This window comes from Caretta caretta, chromosome 5 (assembly GCF_965140235.1).
Source record: "Caretta caretta isolate rCarCar2 chromosome 5, rCarCar1.hap1, whole genome shotgun sequence".
Lineage (NCBI taxonomy): Eukaryota > Metazoa > Chordata > Testudines > Cheloniidae > Caretta > Caretta caretta.
In genome coordinates this window covers 62,596,817-62,619,211 of record NC_134210.1, presented here as the reverse complement: position 1 = coordinate 62,619,211, position 22,395 = coordinate 62,596,817, and the positions used below count along the sequence as shown (strand labels likewise).

Here is a 22,395-nt window from a genome sequence, read left to right as displayed (position 1 = left end):
TTCAGGTTTTAATAACTACTACTAAGCTTGTTCCATGAAAGAAGTATGGACAGATTCTTTAAACAATGTGCAGTAGCCATCAATGGAAGTTAACTCGTGTCCAGTGCAAATTAAGAGTACTAGTGCCAAATTAATCACATACAAAATTGGTGAAACTCTGTTCTATACAAACACAATTACTACATCTGACAAAATGTAACAATCCTAGAAAGTTCATTGGATTGAACTGTCTCTCAACAAAACAGTTGTTACATTTTATTCTGAATAATCATTGAGCTTGAAATTCTGGTTTCTCACTGGATAGTGGACTGGCACATTTATACCTCTAAAGAGAACACAACATCCATGGTACTATGTAGCCCAACTTTTTACTTTAACATATAGAAGAGGAAATTACTTTAGTTTTTCCTTATACTTTGTATAGTTTCTAATGGCGATAATGACCTCCTAATGCACGGCTGAGTTATAGGCCCAAGGCAAACTTGTTCAGCCACTCATTAGTTGTCAGGAAATGCTCTCCATAATGGTAACTGCAAATTGAATAGACTATTGAGAGATTTAAATGATCAAAATGGGTGCTGTAGAGAGCATTAGTTCTCTGGTTTCAGAGTAGAAGCCGTGTTAGTCTGTATCTGTAAAAAGAAAAGGAGGACTTGTGGCACCTTAGAGACTAACGCATTTATTAGAGCATAAGCTTTCATGAGCTACAGCTCATTTCGTCTCTAAGGTGCCACAAGTACTCCTTTTCTTTTTTCATTAGTTCTGTACCTGAAGCACCAATACCCTACAACCTTGTCCCAGAAACAACAAAAAGCATTTATATAAAAATGCAAGCAACATGTGCAACAAAGAAAATCTATTTGTAATGGAAATATTAAAATCTTCGTTTAGAGTGCAGTCTTATGCAAATTGCACAACAAAGTGAATTTGTCCAAAACTCTGGGCACCTTTAACATACATTTAGAAAACACAAGAACATAGGAACAAAATAAAATTGGGCAAAGCAGCAACACTTTATAGCCAAATGCAACTTTCATAAGGACAGGAAAAAAGCAGAAGAGATGGATAAACAACATTTGCTATCCCAATAAGCTATAGTATGGCAACGAAGAACAGGGTGATGAATTTCTTTGAGTTAAGATACAAAGGATGAAAAACAAAAAAGGAAGCGAGAACATGTACTGGCTGCAGACTAATAAGACTGGAGAGCAAAATATTCCTGAACCAACGCTTGGGATGTTCTACATCATAGGATACATAATCTTTGGGGATTTTTAACTACCCAGATATCAGTTGGACATAAAACACAGGCAAACAGACATCTCAACCAGAAGAAAAGATATCTGAATCTACTGTTTATCAATAAGGCTACAGTTACGTCATGGAATCCGTGACATTCATTGACCTCCATGACATTTTCTGCCTTGGCTGGGAAGCTGTGGGGAGTCCCCGTTGCCTGTGCAGGGGTCGCCCTGCGGCCCACCATGGCTCAACAGCTGCAGGGAGTCCCCAGTGCCTGCTGCGGCTGGGAGCTGGCGGACCCTGCAGTCCCCTGCCCGCAGCTGCCCGGTGAGGGTGGGGAACCCTGTAGCAGCCCAGCCTCTTGGGCAGGGGGACCCCAGAGCTCCCATGCACTGCAGCAGTGTGGGACCCGGGAGCCACAGCAGCAGGGTGCTGAACCCACCTACCCCTTTTGTCAGAGATATTTTTTGTGAAGGTCAGGGGCTTCTGTGAATTTTTGTTTAGTACCTGTGACTTTTACTAAAAATATCTAACAAAAACTTAGCCTTATTTATCAACCAAAGTGAATTGACTGCAAACACTGGAATAAAAGCATTAAATTACTTTATTTCGCTCTGCTAAGGAATGAGTTCACAAATGTAGCAAAACTTGGGTAGAAAATTTTAGAAGAACACATTTGGCGGGTATTCAGAAATCTATTGGGGAAGGTGCATTGAAAGGAATTATTAACATTCACCATTGTAAAGTAAGCCTGTGGAATCCAAAGAGATTCATTAACTCAGGCACCACACAGTTCCTCTGACTGGAAGGAACAGAGAGGTGTCATATGGTTGAATTAAAAATAACTGGTAGAAGTTAATAAAACCTATATTGTAAATGGAAAAGATGAAAGGACACCAAACAAAATACATAAAGTCATTTAAGGACTCCAGGGAGAGGAAAAGGCAGGAAAATAGAATGAGTTATTGTTAGCCAAAGGAGTCAAAAAGGGGAGAGGGGAGGGGAAAGAAGGATATCTATACCTGTACTACAATATGAGAGAGAGAGAGAGAGAGAGAGAAAGAAGGCCCATTAATAACGTCCAAGTAATCTAGCTTTAACAGAGGAAGGCACTGAAGTTAATGGCTCAAAGTTTGCTGACTTAATGAACTGGAACAATAAATACAGAAGGGAAATCTGACCTATTAGGAAGTAATGAAAGTTTATTTTTAAAATAGTTATTGAGGAAAAGCAGGTAAGATGTGAAAATGTGAATATATGGAAAATGTGAATATATACAATTCAATCAGGTTAAGTTGCATGGAAACACAATCAGGCTAGCTAGCAGTAAGAAAGGTTACCCGTGAACACACAACAAATGTTGAAGATGTGCTGGGAGTATGGAAGAAGCATTTTGACAAAGCGCTGAACCCTATAGTTCATCCAGATGCAAGCATTTTAGACAAGCTAGATCAGAGGTGAGCAAACTACGGCCCACAGGACCATCCTGCCTGGCCCTTGAGCTCCCGGACGGGGAGGCTAGCCTCCTCCCCCGCTGCCTAACCGCCAGTGCTCTGGGAGGCAGGGTTGCGAGCTCCTGCCGGGCAGCACGGCAGCATGGCTGGCTCCGGCTGGGCAGGGCGGCTGCCAGTCCTGGTGCTCTGAGCAGCATGGTAAGGGGGTGGGGAGTAGTCAGGGGGCAGTAAGTGGGAGGGGGCGGATAGGGGGCAGGGGCCAGGCTGTTTGGGGAGGCACAGCCTTCCTTACCCGGCCCTCCATACAGTTTCAGAACCCCAATGTGGCCCTCAGGCCAAAAAGTTTGCCAACCCCTGTGCTGGATAAACAGGGCAACTTGCAAGGCAGAATGGATATCAGCACTGAGCTGCCATCAGAGGAAACAGAAAGAGCAGTGAAGCAGTTAAAAAACGGGACAGCTGCAGGAATAGACAATATAACAGGTGCGCTGCTAAAAGCCAGTGGGACAAGGGCTATCAAAGCATTAGGAAGAATACATTAAAAGGTGTGGGAGCAAAAGGAGTTACTAGACAACTCGCTAAAGGCAATGGTTGTACCAGTCCTGAAGAAAGGAGATTCTACAGATCAGAATAATTAGACAGAGATAAGCTTATTATCAGGGAAAAATCATGATGAAAATAATTGTAACACAATTAAGGCCAACTCTAGAGGAAGGCAATGAACAGTGATGCTTCTGACTAGGCCGAAGTTGCACGGGTCAGACATTCACATGGCAATTACCATCCTGTACACTTGATTTCTATCCTTAGTAAAAGTATTGAAAAATACTGAGACCCCTCTTCCCTCCCCAAAATCACTAACCATTAAGAGTTTAAGAGAAACAAAAGTAATAAGCAGCAAGATTGGCTTTATGGATAAAAATACAAAATTAGATAAAGTACCAAAAGTGGTAGGTACATTTGGATATCAGTAAAGCATGTGATATAGTAGCCCATGTAATTCGACTATAAAATTAGTTTCTCTACAAGCTGTTTGAGCACTAACCTATGAATTGAATACTGGCTGATAAACAAAGTTCCTAGGGCTAGTCTACACTAGAAGTGCTACATCGATGCAGCTGCACCGTGTAATGTGTCTGGAGAAGATGCTCTATGCTGACAGGAGACAGCTCTCCCATCAGCGTAATATATCCACCTCCGCGAGATGCAGTAGATATGTCAATGAGACAAGCTCTCCTGCCGACATAGCAATATCCACACTGGTGCTTAGGTTGGTGTAACTTATGTCACACAGGTGGGTGACTTATTCACACCCCTGAGTGACGTAAGTTATACCGAAGTAAAGGGTAGCATAGACCTGGTAATAGATAATCAATATGGCCAGTTTGTGTGGAGGGGGAGAAATGTCTTGTGTGGTACCAAAGGTATCATGTTAGATTCATGTTATATGGTGTCTAAAAAATAAATTAGTGTGAACAATGGAGCTTTCAGCTCATGCCCACAGCATCCACATGGGAGAGTTACAGCACAGCACTTTGATACTCACTGACATTCGCAAACTGCATAGCAGTGTCGACACGCCCTTAGAAATGAGTTTGCAACACGATACACAGCATGAGATAAATGCAATCTGAGGATCCATATGCAGAAGCATTATATTGTGTGTGTAACCACACATGGAATACTGCATTCAGTTTTAGCCTACATCAGAAAGATGTAGAAAAAGTAGAAGGAAGTTAGAGGAAGAACCCAAAAATGATTAGATTCATGAGGGAATACACTAATGAGAAAAACTGAAGGAGCTAAATATGTGTATTCTAAGTTTGCCACGATTAGGAGGCGGACAAAGAAAGAGTTTACAAATACCCCGAATGGATGTAAAACACCCGGGAAGAAAAATAATTTAGGATAATAAAAATGTAACCTGATAGCAGAAACACTTCCTGTCAGTCAGATCAATCAGGCACAGAAATCTCTCTGGGAAAGTGGGATAGAAGCCCAACATTTGAGACGGTTGAAACTAAACTGAACAAAGAATTAATACAACAGGAAATAATGCTGCCTGAGCAGGGAGAAGGTCTCGATGACCTAACAGAAGTCAGAAGTGAAAAGATCTCAGAGATTCTATGAAACTAGTGATCCATAAAAAATATAAATAAATAAATTAAATAAAAAATGCACATCCCATATGGTTTCGTTTCTATTCAAAACACAAATGACGAACTCAATGCGGGGAATTCTTGGGAATTAATGGTAGGTTTCAGAGTAGCAGAGTATGCATCCGATGAAGTGAGCTATAGCTCATGAGAGCTTATGCTCTAATAAATTTGTTAGTCTCTAAGGTGCCACAAGTCCTCCTTTTCGGGGGGAATTAATGGCTTTCAGTTGTATGTTGGGTTGCAGACTCTTCCCAGCCAATTATTAGGCCACAAAAAGTATCCTGGCCCTGCCAAGCTTCCTGAAATCAGTAGTCCCTAATTCTGTTTATGAAGGTGCCATGAACAGAAATGAAAGGGGAGTTTAAAGGTGATTTTCCATGTATTGCTTTGCTTTTATTTCATGCTGTAAACCACTAATTCTTTTCTCTTGCACTCACTATTGCTTTTCTTAGCACGACACATCCTTATAGTTTACACTCCAATTTGTAAATCATTTGTTAACATTGGCCTCTATTTTGGCACTTAGCCATCAGATCATTACAATTATCAGTGCTATGATCTTGTCAGATCTCACAGGATCAGACCACATACTTGGTGTGCAATCCTGGGCCCACTGAAGTTAATGTAAGTGTTGCCATTGACTTCAGTGGGGCCAGGATTTAACCCATAGATGGGAGACCTCCAAAGAACATAGGTGCTGAACAAAATGGTACTGGTGGCATTTCTCGACTCAGTACTGGACTGAAGTCCTGGCATACTATTAGTAGGCACTGGCATTCTGCCTCAATGTGCCTGCAATTCCAGCTCAATAAGAGTATTCTTCACTTCTTACCCTAAACTGAAATGTTATTGAGTACTGTTTAATAGCAGTTGCTTTCCACCCCAGAGTAGTGGGTGAAATTGCATTATACATCCTTTGTCTACCTAACAGTGGTGCAGTGAGGTCTAATTCAGTGCTTGCACAATGCTCTGAGGTCCTCAGAAACAAAAAAACTGAAGTGGTGTTGTAGTGAAAAACAAGTATAAGTTAGCTACCACATCTACTTGCTCTGGAATTGGAACTTTTATTTCACTTAATACAAAGTATAATTAACTCATACAGTGTTTTTTTTCTGAGATACTTCAACATTTATCACTTCATAGCTTTAAGAAATTTTGACTTATCTTCATCTTTATTTTTTTTAAATAGATCACTCAGTTCACTTAGGGACTCCCTTTGACATCAATGGGCTTTGGTTCAAAGATCTCAATGTTTGAGTTGATTTTTGTTAATGAAGTTAAGAAAATTGTACCTAAATATACTTTGGAAATTATATTTATCTATTCAAGCAAATGATTGCATTTCAGTCGACAAAACAGACAGATCAGTTATGTCAGAGTTTGTTTCTGAAAATATGACTATTCTGCTTTGGATAACATATATTATATCTGCATTATGCTAAGATCCAGATTCTCAAAACGTCAAAAGGTATTTAAGCACCTATTTCACACTGAAATCATTGTGAGTTAGACACCTAAATGCCCTTGAGGATTTGGGCCTAAACCACAAAGAATACATTTTAAAAAACCCAGAAAACATTAGGATAAACAGCTTAATTCTACAGATTCCAAAATTTGGATTAACTATTTTTAAAACTAAACCAAAAATGCATTTTTATAAAGGCATATTGTTAAATCTCCAGTCTACACTGAGGTTTATTATAACTCTCATTGATGCAATTATTGTTAATCCCTATTGCAAGTTTATCATCTCTGAAAAATGCAAGTTACCTTACTGGCAGAAGTTGCTCCACTTGTATGTGTTTTAGGAGGCTGACTGGCACTAGTGCTTGCAGGTTTCATCTGTGAAATAAAAGCATAAATACAAAAGAAGGGGGGGGGAACAATATGTCAGAATATACTGGTAAAGCGGAGCAAAATACTTCATTTAAAAAAAGATTCTCTGAGGGTTCTGTTTCTTAGACTATTTTATTCAAAATACTAACAAGTTCATTTATATTCAGTGTCTGCTTTACAAGTCATCTGAAGCAGTTTTCAGAGTTATAATTCAGATCACCAGAGGATCATTTGAGATGGTTTTCTTGTGAGCAGAGCAGTTATTGCAGACTGAATTATTTTTCATACTTCATAGAATCATAGAATATCAGGGTTGGAAGGGACCTCAGGAGGTCATCTAGTCCAACCCCCTGCTCAAAGCAGGACCAATCCCCCATAGTTGCTTCATATATAATCATATATAAATCTATGCTATTTCCTAAAATTGAGGTGCTCGTTTTGGTTAACAGTGAAGCCATATGTAATCATCTGTATCTCATGATACTTCAAGAGTAACTGCTGTAAACTGAAGTCAGATAGCTTGATTTTTTTAAATTAAAAACAAAAACACAATCAGTGCAAGCTTGAAAAAAAAATATATTTTTTTTTAAACCTGCATTAGCAACATGCCCTGGTTCCTTCATGTCACATTTAGATTATTGAACAGAAATTATACAGGAGAAAATTATCTTCAAAACAGAAAAGCCTATAAAAGCATCTGTGTAAAAAGTACTGTGGATGCAGCAATAGTTTCCCTTCTTGATGACATGTGAACAACGTGGTGCAACATGCAGAGAGGGAGAAATGAGGCAAAGAGGTGCATACACATACAAATACTGATAGGTAGAATTGAGGGCTTTCAAATTAAACAAATGTGTGTGCAGATGGAACAAAAACACAGCAAATAATTAATTTCTGCATGACTGCAGTTTCATGTCAGTGTAACGCCAATGATACTAATGGACTTACATTGGTATACAACTGGAATGAAATTGTGATAAAAATCAGAAGTGGCTAGAAAAATCAACCTTAAGCAATGGATGCAAAGAAATGTTGTCTTTCAGAAGAAACAGATAGAGAAAACCTACTTAGAGACAGAAGACCTCTCTCAGGTATACGAACTCCTGAGATTTTACAGCAGAGTATTTTGAACGATCCCCTAAACACAGAAAAGCCTGCAGGCTGCTGGTTCCTTACCAGGCTCCTGCAGCGGCCTGGTAAGGAAATTACTATACAAAATGAAGAAACACCAATATTCAGCCCATCAGACATAAGGGACTGTGATAGATTAGTAGCCTCAAACACAAACAGAAGATATCATTCATAAAGATAAACGCCACATCATGTTCTTTCCTTCTGACTTTAGCTCCAGAACACAATATGAACGGAGAGAATTTCTCCCACACAAACAAAATTTGAAATTACAAAGACTAAAGCGGCCCTTCTGAAGCTGAACTTCAGCTAGTGAACCAGTGCAAAGGGCAATACTCTGTTCACAGATATATACATACTACATCATTGAAGTGTGGCCCACAAGTACATTTTCCAAAATGTACGTGCAGGAGGAAATTGATGGTATTTTCTTCAAATATTTCAGGCTTGAATTTAGCATTATGAAAAAAATGAAAACCAAATGAGCACAGTATCATTTGCCAAAACCAATAATACTGTTAGTGTGATGATGCTTGTACATTTGGGACAACTCACATTCATAAAGCTAACTAAATGCTTAAGTGTTTAGAGGATCGGTGCCTTGCTGGACACCTAAAAAATTGCATCCAGTCACAGTATGGCTGCACAGATTTGGTTGCTAGGACACACAGTAAATTTGATGTTCATTTTGGAAAAGAAATTTAGTGCTGTATTACTGTTAAATACCATCAAGGAAATCCTGAAGTTTAGATTTTCTTCAACACAACTTCAAAAGTAAATTACTTTTTAATCCCAATTAACCTTAGTGTCCTTTCAAAACAAAGACCATTTCCAGTTGTTCTCTCTTTAAACTAAATTAATTAATTAGCAGCAGCTCTTCTTCTTTTTTCCTTTATGCCACTTTTCCTGGTGAAGGTCACGGCAGCAGCACGGACAGTAGAAAGGACCAGACCTCCTTTTCCTCCACATCAGGCAAACTGGGAGATTTAATCCCTCCAGCATGTCCTGGATCGGCCTTGGGGCCTTCGCCCAGTGGGACATGCCCGGTAGAGTTCCAACGGAAGCCTCCCAGGGAGCATCCTTTTCAGGTGCCTGAATCACCTCAACTGGCTCCTCCTGATCCAGAGGACAGAGCTGAGGCCCTCCTGAATAGCCGAGCTCCTCCTTAGCAGCTCCTTATTAGCAGCAGGTATTTCATTTAAACTTCTTGAAAACCTAGCACTAGACTGTAGACTTTACAGGGCAGGAACTACCTCTTGCTATATGTGGTGTCTAGCACAACAGGACTGCCATATCCGTTGTGGCCTCTGTTTGCTGCTGTAATACAATCGTGCTCACTTTAATACGTTTGTTAGATGCTCAGATGCCATGGTCATGGTCAGATTCGATCTTTGGATTACAGCAGAAGTTTGCGTGATATTTTACTCTATATAATAAAATAGATTAGTCTTTTCCAAAAAAATTTGTAGTTAATTATACAAAACAAGGTAAATCAAATTATGTGAATCAACTCCATACACAGCCGGAGCACCTGAAAAAAAATTACCCAGATGTTAACCATGCAATAATACAGGAGATGATATAATCTGTTTGCATCAACATAATGAATTACACAATGTGATTATGTACTAAAATGTACGTCAGTCTGAAACGGTGCAGTGTCTGATTTACATATTTACAATTTTCTTATTACTGTCCTAGGATAAGAAATGTTGCTGAATGCTCTCAACATCCACTGACTTCAGTAGGTACTGAGCACTTCTACAGCATCAGGGACATTTTAAAGGGACACTGTCAGCTTCAATCTCTTAAAATTCACTATACAGTATAACAGTTTAACTAGTTTAAAAAGCATTAATCTTTTCATTCTTTTAAAAAGAAATGCATCAGGGATTTTCAATGGAGTTACTCGCAATTGGCAACTGGGTACGCAAGATCGGAATCAGCATTCTGATGATTGTGATTAGAGGCTGGAAAATCAACAGACACATCAGACGTATCACCTCTATTCTTGAGTTCCTACCACAATAAAAAGCCACTAATTTCCTTCCCCAGGTGCAACTTTCTAAGTATACTTCTAATCTTGACAGATTTTTTTAAGAGAATTCCCTGATGAATTCAGTTGGAGGATCTCAAAAGACTTGCATGATATGACGCTCTATTACTGTATATTTGGAACTTACTTCTGAAATGTTAGACTAGCTGCATTTTATCCTAAATTTGAAGTCAATGTATTGATTTAAAAACATTTTTTAAAACAAAAACATAACCTTTCAAAAACATCAACAGGGTAACCCATTTTGACAAAGGTACAACATTCTTGGGAATGCTTTGGTATTTTGAGCTACTGCAAAAGTTCACCTAACATGGGGTATCCAGAGGTAGAGGATATTTCTAACATTGTATATTCAGCCAAACGGCAACACTATATTTCTTGCACACAAAATTTTACATGAGCCGCTATAATATGACCCTAAGTATTTGATCGTGCAAGGTGATGGTTGCCCACCTCCACTGTAAGTCAACAGGAGTTCGTTCATTTTACTCAGCACTAGAGTTGGTCAAAGTTTTTTCAATTTTCAGTGAAAAATTGTTAACTTTTTTTGTGACTTTTTTGTCCCATTTTTTCCACCATCTGACTCTATTCAGCACCTTGCTGGATTACAATCTAAAATTTAAAATGAATGGAGAACACTCTAAACCCTTTAAAAATCTAACATACAGCTAGACTAACCAGTAAAGTGCATATACCTCACTTGCACATTCACCTTTTGATGCACTCCATTTAGCACTAACAGAAGTTACACATGCTGGCCAGCCATGTAAGGGCGCATATACAAAGAGGAATAGAGTGGCACACTCCCTCTGTGCCCCACAGAGCTCCTGGAGGCCCACTGGTTGCAGCAGGGACCAAGCAAAAGTTCCAGGCACTGCAGGTTTCCAACTCCCCTCCCCTTCAGAAAGAGCCGCAGGAGAGAGGAAACTACAGTGAGTGCAGGTTCTGCCCAGAGGGAAGGAAGTAAAGGAGCAAGATAGGCAGAAAGAGTGTAGATGCGAGTGGGGAAGGGGTTGGTGAGACAGAGAGAGAGAGAAGGTCTGGGCTGGTGGGGAGGCGAGAGAGAAATAAGGCTGCTCTGCACCATTTTCTTCAAGGACAAGAACACAGCAGAGCAGAATGGATATCCCTGGATCCTGATACTGGCCTCATCTGCTTGTTGTTCCTGCTTCAGTTAGTCTCTTAGGTTCCTGAGGTACTATACTTAACTCAGTTGCCTCAACCTGGTAACATACATTGGAAGAAAAATGTTCGTTAATGAAAAAAAGACACACACTTGAGCTGCTGTCTACACTACAGGCATAGCACAACACAGTAAAGAGTTCAGGGGTGAAATCCTGGCCTCACTGAAGTCAATGCCAAAACTCCAATTGACTTCAATGGAGTCAGAATTTCATCCTTGAATTTTTAAGCTCCAAAGACACTGGGTTCTTCCACTTAAAGAACTGTTTGGATTTTTAAGTTATTCAATGTGGTCTTAAAACATTTATGATGCAATCACACAGATACATCCTACTGTTTTAAAAAACTTGTAAAATCTGGGACCCAAACAAACTCTGGCAGAGACCTGATAAAATTAGCAGCAGAGACCTACGCTCTCTTCCTCCTTATGCTATAGGCGTATATTTCAGCTGGTGTCTATATATATGCAGTCATGGACTAATTACAGAAGCACTCTACTATGATTATATATATATCTCATACCTGAAATATCATTAAAAGAATTATCCTCAAACTGCAGGCTCTTAACGCCCACCATTAACACCAAAAGATCATGGAATAAAATGCTAAAAATGGAAGTCTTACGGAGTCATCTAGTGTACCTCCTCACCTACGTGGGATTATGCCTTACCAATTGCTCTCTACAGTACATTTGCTATGTTTTTTCCAGTCTAATTTTCAGTGTCCCAAGAAAGGGCTTCCACTTATTTCCTTGGGAGATTATTTTATACCTTAATAGAGTTCATAGTTAGATCTTCCTGATATTCAGGCTAAACTGTCCCTTTCTTAATTTTATCTCATAATTACTAGTAAACCCTCTACTACTCTAAATAATTCCTCTCTCTCTCTCTTTGGCATTTACGTTCCCAGAAATTTTCAAGCAGTATCACATCCCCTTACAGCTACTGCTTAGCTAAATTACACATATGTGATTTTTTAAATTCTTCTTTCAACATAAACCAATTCCTCAGGACTCCCAATCATTTTCATTGTGCCTCTCTGTATTCTGCCAGTGTCTTTCTGATAACGAGGTAGCCAGAACCAAACACAATATTCTGCATGTGTTTAACTAACATTCTGCTCCATGATATGAAACCTCTGCATGTGCAACCCACAAACTGCACTGGCCTTTTTTACTGTAATATAACATTGAAAGCTAGTTTTCAGTCTATAATTGCCCACAAGAAACCTGGAAAGTAGGTCATATAATTTGGATTATTACTTAGTTCCAATTTTATTTTTTAATTTGCAGAAGTTCAGAGGTTATTGATTATTGGTTATTGATACTAGAACTAAAGTTGTTTAGCAGGTTAAATAAAATAGTATGCAGTCCTCGATATTTTAGGTATTTATCCACAGTGGAACAGTCACTGACGAGAAAGAGAGAGTAAATACGAATGATTCTGTATTCCAATGGTAAGGGCACCAATCTGGGAGGAGGGTCCAGTCCCCCTGCTCCAATCATTCTTTCATTATTTATCCAAAGTGCAACAGCTTCAACAGGAGAGACTGAGGGAGTCCCACACCACAATATCCTATAGCTTAGTGGATAGAGCACTCTCCTGAGATATGGAAGACTCTTGTTCAAATCCTTTCTCCTCCTCAGGCAGAAAGGAGGGAATTGAGCTTGGGTCTCCCACTTCTCAGGTGAATGCTCTAACCATTGGGCTAAGAGCTGTAAGGTAGGCAACAGTCCTACCACCACCAGGACTAAGTGAGATAGGCAGCCAACTCACTCCTTCAAAAAGCAGTTTAGGTGCCTATACTGCCCAATTCCAGGCAGCTGGTTCCATTCTGTGGATCTCTAGGCACCTCCCTGAAGCACAGACATAGATGCCCATCTCTGAGACAGGGGTGGGGCTTAGCATACACTCCCCTCTGGTCAGTATCTCCTATTGGCTACCTTTGGCTGCTTCCCCCAAGTGTCCTGGTTTTTATGGATCACATTCCAAAATGCCTATCTGTCCCCATTCATTGTATAAAGTGCCTAACTTCGCTTTGTGGATTCTGGTGCTGTTCATGTAATTTTCATGTAATTAAAGCCCCAAAGTTAGGTGCTGTGCCACTCACTGTTGCAACACATAATTCCACCCTGAAGTCTCAGAAGAAGATACACACCCACCAGGGTTACGGTCCAAAACCTGCACAATGTTTTCTCAGAATAAAAAGTTTAATAATAGCCTTCTACAGAGTCTTAGGGTATGTCTACACTACGAAATAAGGTCAAATTTATAGAAGTCGGTTTTTTAGAAATCGGTTTTATATATTCAAGTGTGTGTGACCCACAGAAAATGCTCTAAGTGCATTAACTCGGCGGAGTGCTTCCACAGTACCGAGGCTAGAGTCGACTTCCGGAGCGTTGCACTGTGGGTAGCTATCCCACAGTTCCCGCAGTCTCCGCTGCCCATTGGAATTCTGGGTTGAGATCCCAATGCCTGATGGGGCTAAAACATTGTCGTGGGTGGTTCTGGGTACATATCGTCAGGCCCCCGTTCCCTCCCTCCCTCCGTGAAAGCAAGGGCAGACAATCGTTTCGCACCTTTTTTCCTGAGTTATCTGTGCAGACACCATACCACGGCAAGCATGGAGCCCGCTCAGCTCACTGTCACCATATGTCTCCTGGGTGCCGGAAGACGTAGTACTGCATTGCTACACAGCAGCAGCAACCCATTGTCTTGTGGCAGCAGACGGTGCAATAGGACTGGTAGCCGTCATCGTCATGTCCTGAGGTGTGAGGTCGATCAGGAGCGCCTGGGCAGACATGGGTGCAGGGACTAAATCTGGAGTGACTTGACCAGGTCATTCTCTTTAGTCCTGCAGTCAGTCCTATTGAACCGTCTTATGGTGAGCAGGCAGGCAATACAGATTGCTAGCAGTCCTATTGCATCATCATCTTCTGCCGGGCAGGCAAGAGATGAGGATAGCTAGCAGTCGTACTGCACCGTCTGCTGCCAGCCAAAGATGTAAAAGATAGATGGAGTGGATCAAAACAAGAAATAGACCAGATTTGTTTGGTACTCATTTGCCTCCTCCCCCATCTAGGGGACTCATTCCTCTAGGTCACACTGCAGTCACTCACAGAGAAGGTGCAGCGAGGTAAATCTAGCCATGTATCAATCAGAGGCCAGACTAACCTCCTTGTTCCAATAAGAACAATAACTTAGGTGCACCATTTCTTATTGGAACCCTCCGTGAAGTCCTGCCTGAAATACTCCTTGATGTAAAGCCACCCCCTTTGTTGATTTTAGCTCCCTGAAGCCAACCCTGTAAGCCGTGTTGTCAGTCGCCCCTCCCTCCGTCAGAGCAACGGCAGACAATCGTTCCGCGCCTTTTTTCTGTGCGGTTGCCATACCAAGGCAACCATGGAGGCCGCTCAGCTCACGTTGGCAGTTAGGAGCACATTAAACACCACATGCATTATCCAGCAGTATATGCAGCACCAGAACCTGGCAAAGTGATACTGGGCGAGGAGGCGACATCAGCGCGGTAACGTGAGTGATCAGGACATGGACACAGATTTCTCTGAAAGCATGGGCCCTGCCAGTGCATGCATCATGGTGCTAATGGGGCAGGTTCATGCTGTGGAACGCCAATTCTGGGCTCGGGAAACAAGCACAGACTGGTGGGACTGCATAGTGTTGCAGGTCTGGGACAATTCCCAGTGGCTGCGAAACTTTCGCATGCGTAAGGACACTTTCATGAAACTTTGTGACTTGCTTTCCCCTGCCCTGAAGCGCATGAATACCAAGATGAGAGCAGCCCTCACAGTTGAGAAGTGAGTGGCGATAGATAGCCCTGTGGAAGCTTGCAATGCCAGACAGTTACCGGTCAGTTGGGAATCAATTTGGAGTGGGCAAATCTACTGTGGGGGTTGCTGTGATGCAAGTAGCCCACACAATCAAAGATCTGCTGATATCAAGGGTAGTGACCCTGGGAAATGTGCAGGTCATAGTGGATGGCTTTGCTGCAATGGAATTCCCTAACTGTGGTGGGAACATAGACGGAACCCATATCCCTATCTTGGCACCAGAGCACCAAGCCGCCGAGTACATAAACCGCAAGGGGTACTTTTCAATAGTGCTGCAAGCCCTGGTGGATCACAAGGGACGTTTCACCAACATCAACGTGGGATGGCCGGGAAAGGTACATGACGCTCGCATCTTCAGGAACTCTGGTCTGTTTGAAAAGCTGCAGGAAGGGACTTTATTCCCAGACCAGAAAATAACTGTTGGGGATGTTGAAATGCCTATAGTTATCCTTGGGGACCCAGCCTACCCCTTAATGCCATGGCTCGTGAAGCCGTACACAGGCAGCCTGGACAGTAGTCAGGAGCTGTTCAACTACAGGCTGAGCAAGTGCAGAATGGTGGTAGAATGTGCATTTGGACGTTTAAAGGCGCGCTGGCGCAGTTTACTGACTCGCTTAGACCTCAGCGAAACCAATATTCCCACCGTTATTACTGCTTGCTGTGTGCTCCACAATATCTGTGAGAGTAAGGGGGAGACGTTTATGGCGGGGTGGGAGGTTGAGGCAAATCGCCTGGCTGGTTACGCGCAGCCAGACACCAGGGCGGTTAGAAGAGCACAGGAGGGCGTGGTACGCATCAGAGAAGCTTTGAAAACCAGTTTCATGACTGGACAGGCTACGGTGTGAAAGTTCTGTTTGTTTCTCCTTGATGAAACCCCCCGCCCCTTGGTTCACTCTACTTCCCTGTAAGCTAACCACCCTCCCCTCCTCCCTTCGATCACCGCTTGCAGAGGCAATAAAGTCATTGTTGCTTCACATTCATGCATTCTTTATTCATTCATCACACAAATAGGGGGATGACTACCAAGGTAGCCCAGGAGGGGTGGTGGAGGAGGGAAGGAAAATGCCACACAGCACTTTAAAAGTTTACAACTTTAAAATTTATTGAATGCTAGCCTTCTGTTTTTTGGGCAATCCTCTGTAGCGGAGTGGCTGGTTAGCCGGTGGCACTCCCACCGCGTTCTTGGGCGTCTGGGTGTGGAGGCTATGGAACTTGGGGAGGAGGGCGGTTGGTTACACAGGGGCTGTAGCGGCAGTCTGTGCTCCAGCTGCTTTTGCTGCAGCTCAACCATACACTGGAGCATACTGGTTTGGTCCTCCAGAAGCCTCAGCTTTGAATCCTGCCTCCTCTCATCATGCTGCCGCCACATTTGAGCTTCAGCCCTGTCTTCAGCCCGCCACTTACTCTCTTCAGCCCGCCACCTCTCCTCCCGGTCATTTTGTGCTTTCCTGCACTCTGACATTATTTGCCTCCACGCATTCGTCTGTGCTCTCTCAGTGTGGGAGGACAGCATGAGCTCGCAGAACATTTCATCTCGAGTGTGTTTTTTTTTCTTTCTAATCTTCACTAGCCTTTGGGAAGGAGAAGATCCTGTGATCATTGAAACACATGCAGCTGGTGGAGACAAAAAAAAAGAGACAGCAGTATTTAAAAAGACACATTTTATAAAACAGTGGCTACACTCTTTCAGGGTAAACCTTGCTGTTAACATTACATACATAGCACATGTGCTTTCATTACAAGGTCGCATTTTGCCTCCCCCTACCGCTTGGCTACCCCCTCAACCCTCCCCATGGCTAACAGCGGGGAACATTTCTGTTTAGCCACAGGCAAACAGCCCAGCAGGAACGGGCTCCTCTGAGTGTCCCCTGAAGAAAAGCACTCTATTTCAACCAGGTGACCATGAATTATATCTCCCTCTCCTGAGGATAACAAAGAGAGATAAAGAACGGATGTTGTTTGAACGCCAGCAAACATACACTGCAATGCTTTGCTGTACAATGATTCCCGAGTACGTGTTACTGGCCTGGAGTGGTAAAGTGTCCTACCATGAAGGAGGCAATAAGGCTGCCCTCCCCAGAAACCTTTTGCAAAGGCTTTGGGAGTACATCCAAGAGAGGCGCGAATGCCAGGGCAAAGTAATCCTTTCACATGCTTTCTTTTAAACCATGTATAGTATTTTAAAAGGTACACTCACCGGAGGTCCCTTCTCCGCCTGCCGGGTCCAGGAAGCAGCCTTGGGTGGGTTCAGGGGGTACTGGCTCCAGGTCCAGGGTGAGAAACAGTTCCTAGCTGTCGGGAGAACCGGTTTCTCCGCTTGCTTGCTGTGAGCTATCTACAACCTCATCATCATGATCATCTTCTTCGTCACCAAAACCTGCTTCCGTGTTGCCTCCATCTCCATTGAAGGAGTCAGACAACACGGCTGGGGTAGTGTTGGCTGACCCCCCAAAAATGGCATGCAGCTCATCATAGAAGCGGCATGTTTGGGGCTCTGACCCGAAGCGGCCATTCGCCTCTCTGGTTTTCTGGTAGGCTTGCCTCAGCTCCTTAAGTTTCACACGGCACTGCTTCGGGTCCCTGTTATGGCCTCTGTCCTTCATGCCCTGGGAGATTTTGACAAAGGTTTTGGCATTTTAAAAACTGGAACGGATAGCATGGATTCCTCTCTCCATACAGCGATCAGATCCCGTACCTCCTGTTCGGTCCATGCTGGAGCTCTTTTGCGATTCTGGGACTCCATCATGGTCACCTCTGCTGATGAGCTCTGCATGGTCACCTACAGCTTGCCACGCTGGCCAAACAAGAAATGAGATTCAAAAGTTCACGGTTCTTTTCCTGTCTACCTGGCCAGTGCATCTGAGTTGAGAGTGCTGTCCAGCGCTGTCACAATGGAGCACTCTGGGATAGCTCCCGGAGGCCAATACCATCAAATTGTGTCCACAGTACCCCAAATTCGAGCCGGCAAGGCCGATGTAAGCGCTAATCCACTTGTCAGGGGTGGAGTAAGGAAATCAATTTTAAGAGCCCTTTAAGTCGAAATAAAGGGCTTCATCGTGTGGACGGGTGCAGGTTTACATCGATTTAATGCTGCTAAATTCGACCTAAAGTCCTAGTGTAGCCCAGGCCTTAGCTAGCTAGAAATAGATCTTTTCAGCAGGAACCCAGAAACAGGAATGCCAAACTTCAAATTGCAGGCTCTCAACGCCCATCATTAGCACCAAGAAATCATTTTTTCTAAATTAAGAGTAACAGCTCAGTGGGGGGATTTGAAATCAAGCTGAAAAGATGGGCTCAGCTCACTGAGGAGGTGGAAGGATACTGTATAGGAAAAACCTAAACTATCCTGTAAAGCAGGGATCGGCAACCTTTGGCATGCGGCCCACCGGGGTAAGCCCCCACATCCCTCAGCCTGCGCCACTTCCCGCAGCCCCTATTGGCCTGGAATGGCGAACCGTGGCCAGTGAGAGCTGCAATTGGCCAAACCCGCAGATGTACCAGGTAAACAAACAGGCTTACCCTGGCGTGCCATGTGCCAAAGGTTGCCTAGAGAAAAGGGACAGCTGGGTTCCCAGGCTGCACAATTCCTTCCTGAAACCAAGCAAGAAAGGAAGAGGACTTGCCTAAGTCACCCATGGAGGCACAGTAGGGAAGGACTTTAGAGGATCCAAGAGTCCATCCAAATTATACTGTATATAATTCAGTTGTAAACAAGAGCTAACGTATGTTTCACAATGAGTTATTTTTCAGTAGCTTTTTCAGTAGCTTTTCCTGTATAAAAAGTATTACATGTACCTGTTCCTTCTGTTGTTTCTTGTCTCTGTTGATGTTTTTTTTATTTAACAGTAGTTTTAAGTGTCAAACACTGTAATAAACTTATCTATGAATCTCTCTATTCTTGTGGCTGATACTTACCAGCTATAAAGGAATCAAGAACCAGAAAGAGGAATGATCCTAACATTAATTAGCATTGGACAACATGCTAGTCTGATACACTTAATGCAGAGGATCAGGGAGACAACACTTTGCCATAGGTAATTTTACCAAGTAGGCGTTTGATAACAGCATAAACAAGTTTAAATTAGCCTCCAAAGAAAACCCCATAAACTGATTTTGACCTGTTTTGCCTTGGATGTGATAAGCACATCCTCTTTTCCCCAGACCTGAGGTTCATTGCTCTAACTAAAATAAGCACCTTGATGCTGCTGAAGCAAGAACTTACAAATGGGAATGGAGAAGTAGCTGTACTATAGCCTGGAGAGTGGCAGTTATAAGTTTACGGTCAGGCATATCTGCTTGCTGACAATAAGCAGTTGTACATTCTTAAAGTAGATGAGTTCATGCAAGAGGTTAGCTAGAGATTCTGATGGAGACAATGCCCATGTACACTTCAGTTTCTTGGCCAAAGGACCTCTCTAACAATATGGCACTCATTCAAAATTAGCATGTCCTTTATACAGTTAATTTCATTATGCTGCATTTATTTCTTTAGTAAGTTATTATGGAATGTATATACCACCTCCCTTCTGTAGGGGGAGCACTGACACTAGAACAGAGCACCCTCTTCTTACAAATCAGACTGTTTTAATTTTATAATTAAAATTTTTCCTCTTTTAGGGTAACTCTTGTGTTGGAGAAACCTGGTGTCACTTTTGATCACTTCCTTGCATAGACAAACGTTCATGGTCAAACTGTTATGAGTTGTAAACTAAAGCACTCTTACAAGTTAAAAAAAGACAAAAGTAATTTGAGACAACCCACATCACACCAAACTGTCTAGGTTTGGCAACACAGCATTGGCTATAAACAATGATTCAGGCATTATAAGTTGTGAGCATAACAACCTTTACCTTTATTCAAGGTAGGCTGCAAAAACTTGGGCACGAAAAGGAGCGTGCAGACAGAATCAGAGAGGGCGTATTATAGTAACCATTGTTCCTTCAGGCAGCATCATATTTACTTAAACTGGTTTTAGCCAGATGATTAAGAGAGAGGACCTCATGTTACAGGCAAATTACCATTCATCTGGGAAGTGTCAAAGGCACTACTGAGATTTAACCAACACAATCACTAGTATGACTGAAATTTCATAGTTTTCAGATCTTTTGAATTAATAGAGAGGTACAGTACGTGTATTACAATATGTTTCATATTACATGAATTTCATTAGAAGTATTTGGTGTGACCCAGAAGGCTAGTTAGATATAAGTTTAAAAGTCTGTCTTTTAAAAAGCACCCTACGAGCATTTCCCGATTTATCAGCATTCAGAATACTGTTAAAAACACACTTATTCAAATCCACAGGCAGTCTGCCCAGCATGCGTAGTGTCCTCCACACACAAGCCTGGCTTGGTTGCTGTGCTGCCCTTAGCTCCTCCACAGCTGCCTCTGGCATTAACAATAGCAGACACAAAGTGCCTAGTGATAGTTAATGCTGCTCCCAGCAGCATTAGCTTCCATGGATTTTTCTAAGTGAAATAGAACAAAATATGCCACACAGTGGCACAGCCAGGATTAGGCAACAGGAGTTCTTGGCTCCTGGCCCTAAACTCAATCTTAGAGCCCTGTCTGGACTGCTGAATTACAAATACCAATTCCAGATAAAGTAGCATTTATAGAGGTTGGGTGCCCTTCTGAAATAAATACTTGGACCCAGATTCTCCACTCCTGCCAACATGCAGATTTGAAGTGACAGGGGAATCAGAGCAGAGCTCTTTTCACACAAAATTGAACAGCACAAGATAGATTTATAATTTTTTTGGAAAATAAATGCTATTAGTAAACACCACCAGTCAGTTGTCTTCAAGCTACTACTTTGCTGTTTAAAAACAACCATAAAATTTACCACAGAATGAGTAGATATTCTTTGCTATATAATTGTAAATGCTAAAGTTCATTTTAATATAATACAGTGCTTTGCATTTATTCACCTCTGTGGCTTCTGATCCTTTTTTATCTCCAGGTTTAGAAGATGCTCCACTTTTCTTGTCACCATGCTGTAAGAATAAAAAAAGTCAATCAGATTAATAACTAAATCTTATACCCCATCTTCTATATAAAGAGAATCTCAAATGCCTTACAGATAGTACATGTCGGGACCACATCATTCACTGTAATCAAGATTTCCACAGAGTGAAGCATGACAATTATTCTTCATCACCAGTAGACAACAGATAAAGTTTTTAGGAGACATGAAGCGTAACTCCAAATGAAATCATAGGCAGAATTCAGGCAAACAGAATAATTATTTTCAGTGGTGGAATCTGGCCATAACAGTAGGCTTAACACAAGGGCTCTTGTGAAAAGTGCTACAAGACATTCAGATACCTGTTTGATAGCTCCTCGTCCAGCAACTCAATGCTCCTTAACTCTATTTTGCTCTTTGATTCAGTATTGCTTTAAGTCCTCATCTAACTCCCACTGACTTCAGTAGACGTTGGACAGGGTGCTTAGAGAGAGTAGCACTACTCACCGAATCATGAACACTACTTCCAACACCTAAGTTTTCCTGGGAGGCATTCCATCCAAATTTTCACCAGGCCCAGCAGTTATACTGCTGGTATATGACCAACAATCCCTGTCACAGTTTAAAGCTGTGTGTTTGTACAGTACTTTGTACAACAGGGCCATCTCTACACTGCAGGGCCTATATCTTCATAGCTATGGTGCCAGCGGTACACCAACATAACCTCACAGTTTAGACATAGCCTACGCCGACAGGAGTTTTGTTCCTGTCACTGTAGGAACACATCCTCCCCGGACAACGCTACCTAGGTCAATGGAAGCATTCTGCCATTGATCTAGCTGCATCTACACTGGAGGTTAGAGAGGCATACCTACATCGCTCAGGGGGGTGGATTTTTCACACCCTGGAGCAATATAACCATTTTGACCCAAACTTTAAGTTCAGACCAGGCCTAAGATTCTGATCTTGGTTGGGATCTCCAGAGGGTTCTGGGATACTAATAATGACTGGTTTCCAATTGAGCAGAAGTATGAGTGTTTTTTCTGTCCCAAAACACATGCTCAGTTTGTATTACATTGTTTCCAGAACCTGTTGTTCTTTATACTTTAATGAAAGACCTTCACTGCATCAAGCTAGTACTGGCACAAACTTGGTGCAATACTTACAGCTGTAATGTCCAACCCTCGGGTGCCTGACAGTACAACTGACAATTCCATGGAACTCACATTTCTAATTATGTGTAGAAAGACCATTCATCAACTCTGAATAATGGATTTAAGTTTTGACTTAGAACAGTGACTGAAGTTGTATAATTAAATTATTTATGTTTCAGCAAACTTTCTACAGAGCAGATCTGATGCAAATCAGGATTAGCAATGTCATGGATTTCTCATATCCATGTATAAATTTAGCAATTTAATTGATTCAGAGAACTGAATTTTTGGTGAGACAAAGTCACCTTATATAAAGTATATTTTGGTGTTGTAAACCGGTGGCATGCAAATACTATAATCACAACCTAT

General features: G+C 42.1%; 1 protein-coding gene and 1 long non-coding RNA gene across 4 annotated transcripts in view; both read right to left on the bottom strand.

The window, feature by feature from the left end:
- The window catches only part of CAST (calpastatin), a 112,806-nt gene that overhangs the window by 81,676 nt on the left and 8,735 nt on the right, over positions 1–22,395 (bottom strand). For all 3 annotated transcript variants that reach the window (XM_048850577.2, XM_048850575.2, XM_048850576.2), the window contains exons 2-3: positions 20,838–20,903; positions 6,626–6,697 (exon numbers count right to left, since the gene is read on the bottom strand). In XM_048850577.2, the coding sequence (XP_048706534.2) occupies positions 6,626–6,697; positions 20,838–20,903 (138 nt within the window). The remainder of the gene's footprint in view (positions 1–6,625; positions 6,698–20,837; positions 20,904–22,395) is intronic.
- On the bottom strand, positions 15,984–20,772 carry LOC142072146 (uncharacterized). Its single transcript, XR_012668478.1, has 2 exons — positions 17,105–20,772; positions 15,984–16,521 (listed from the first exon to the last, which is right to left on the bottom strand). It is a non-coding gene; the product is annotated as an uncharacterized LOC142072146 (long non-coding RNA).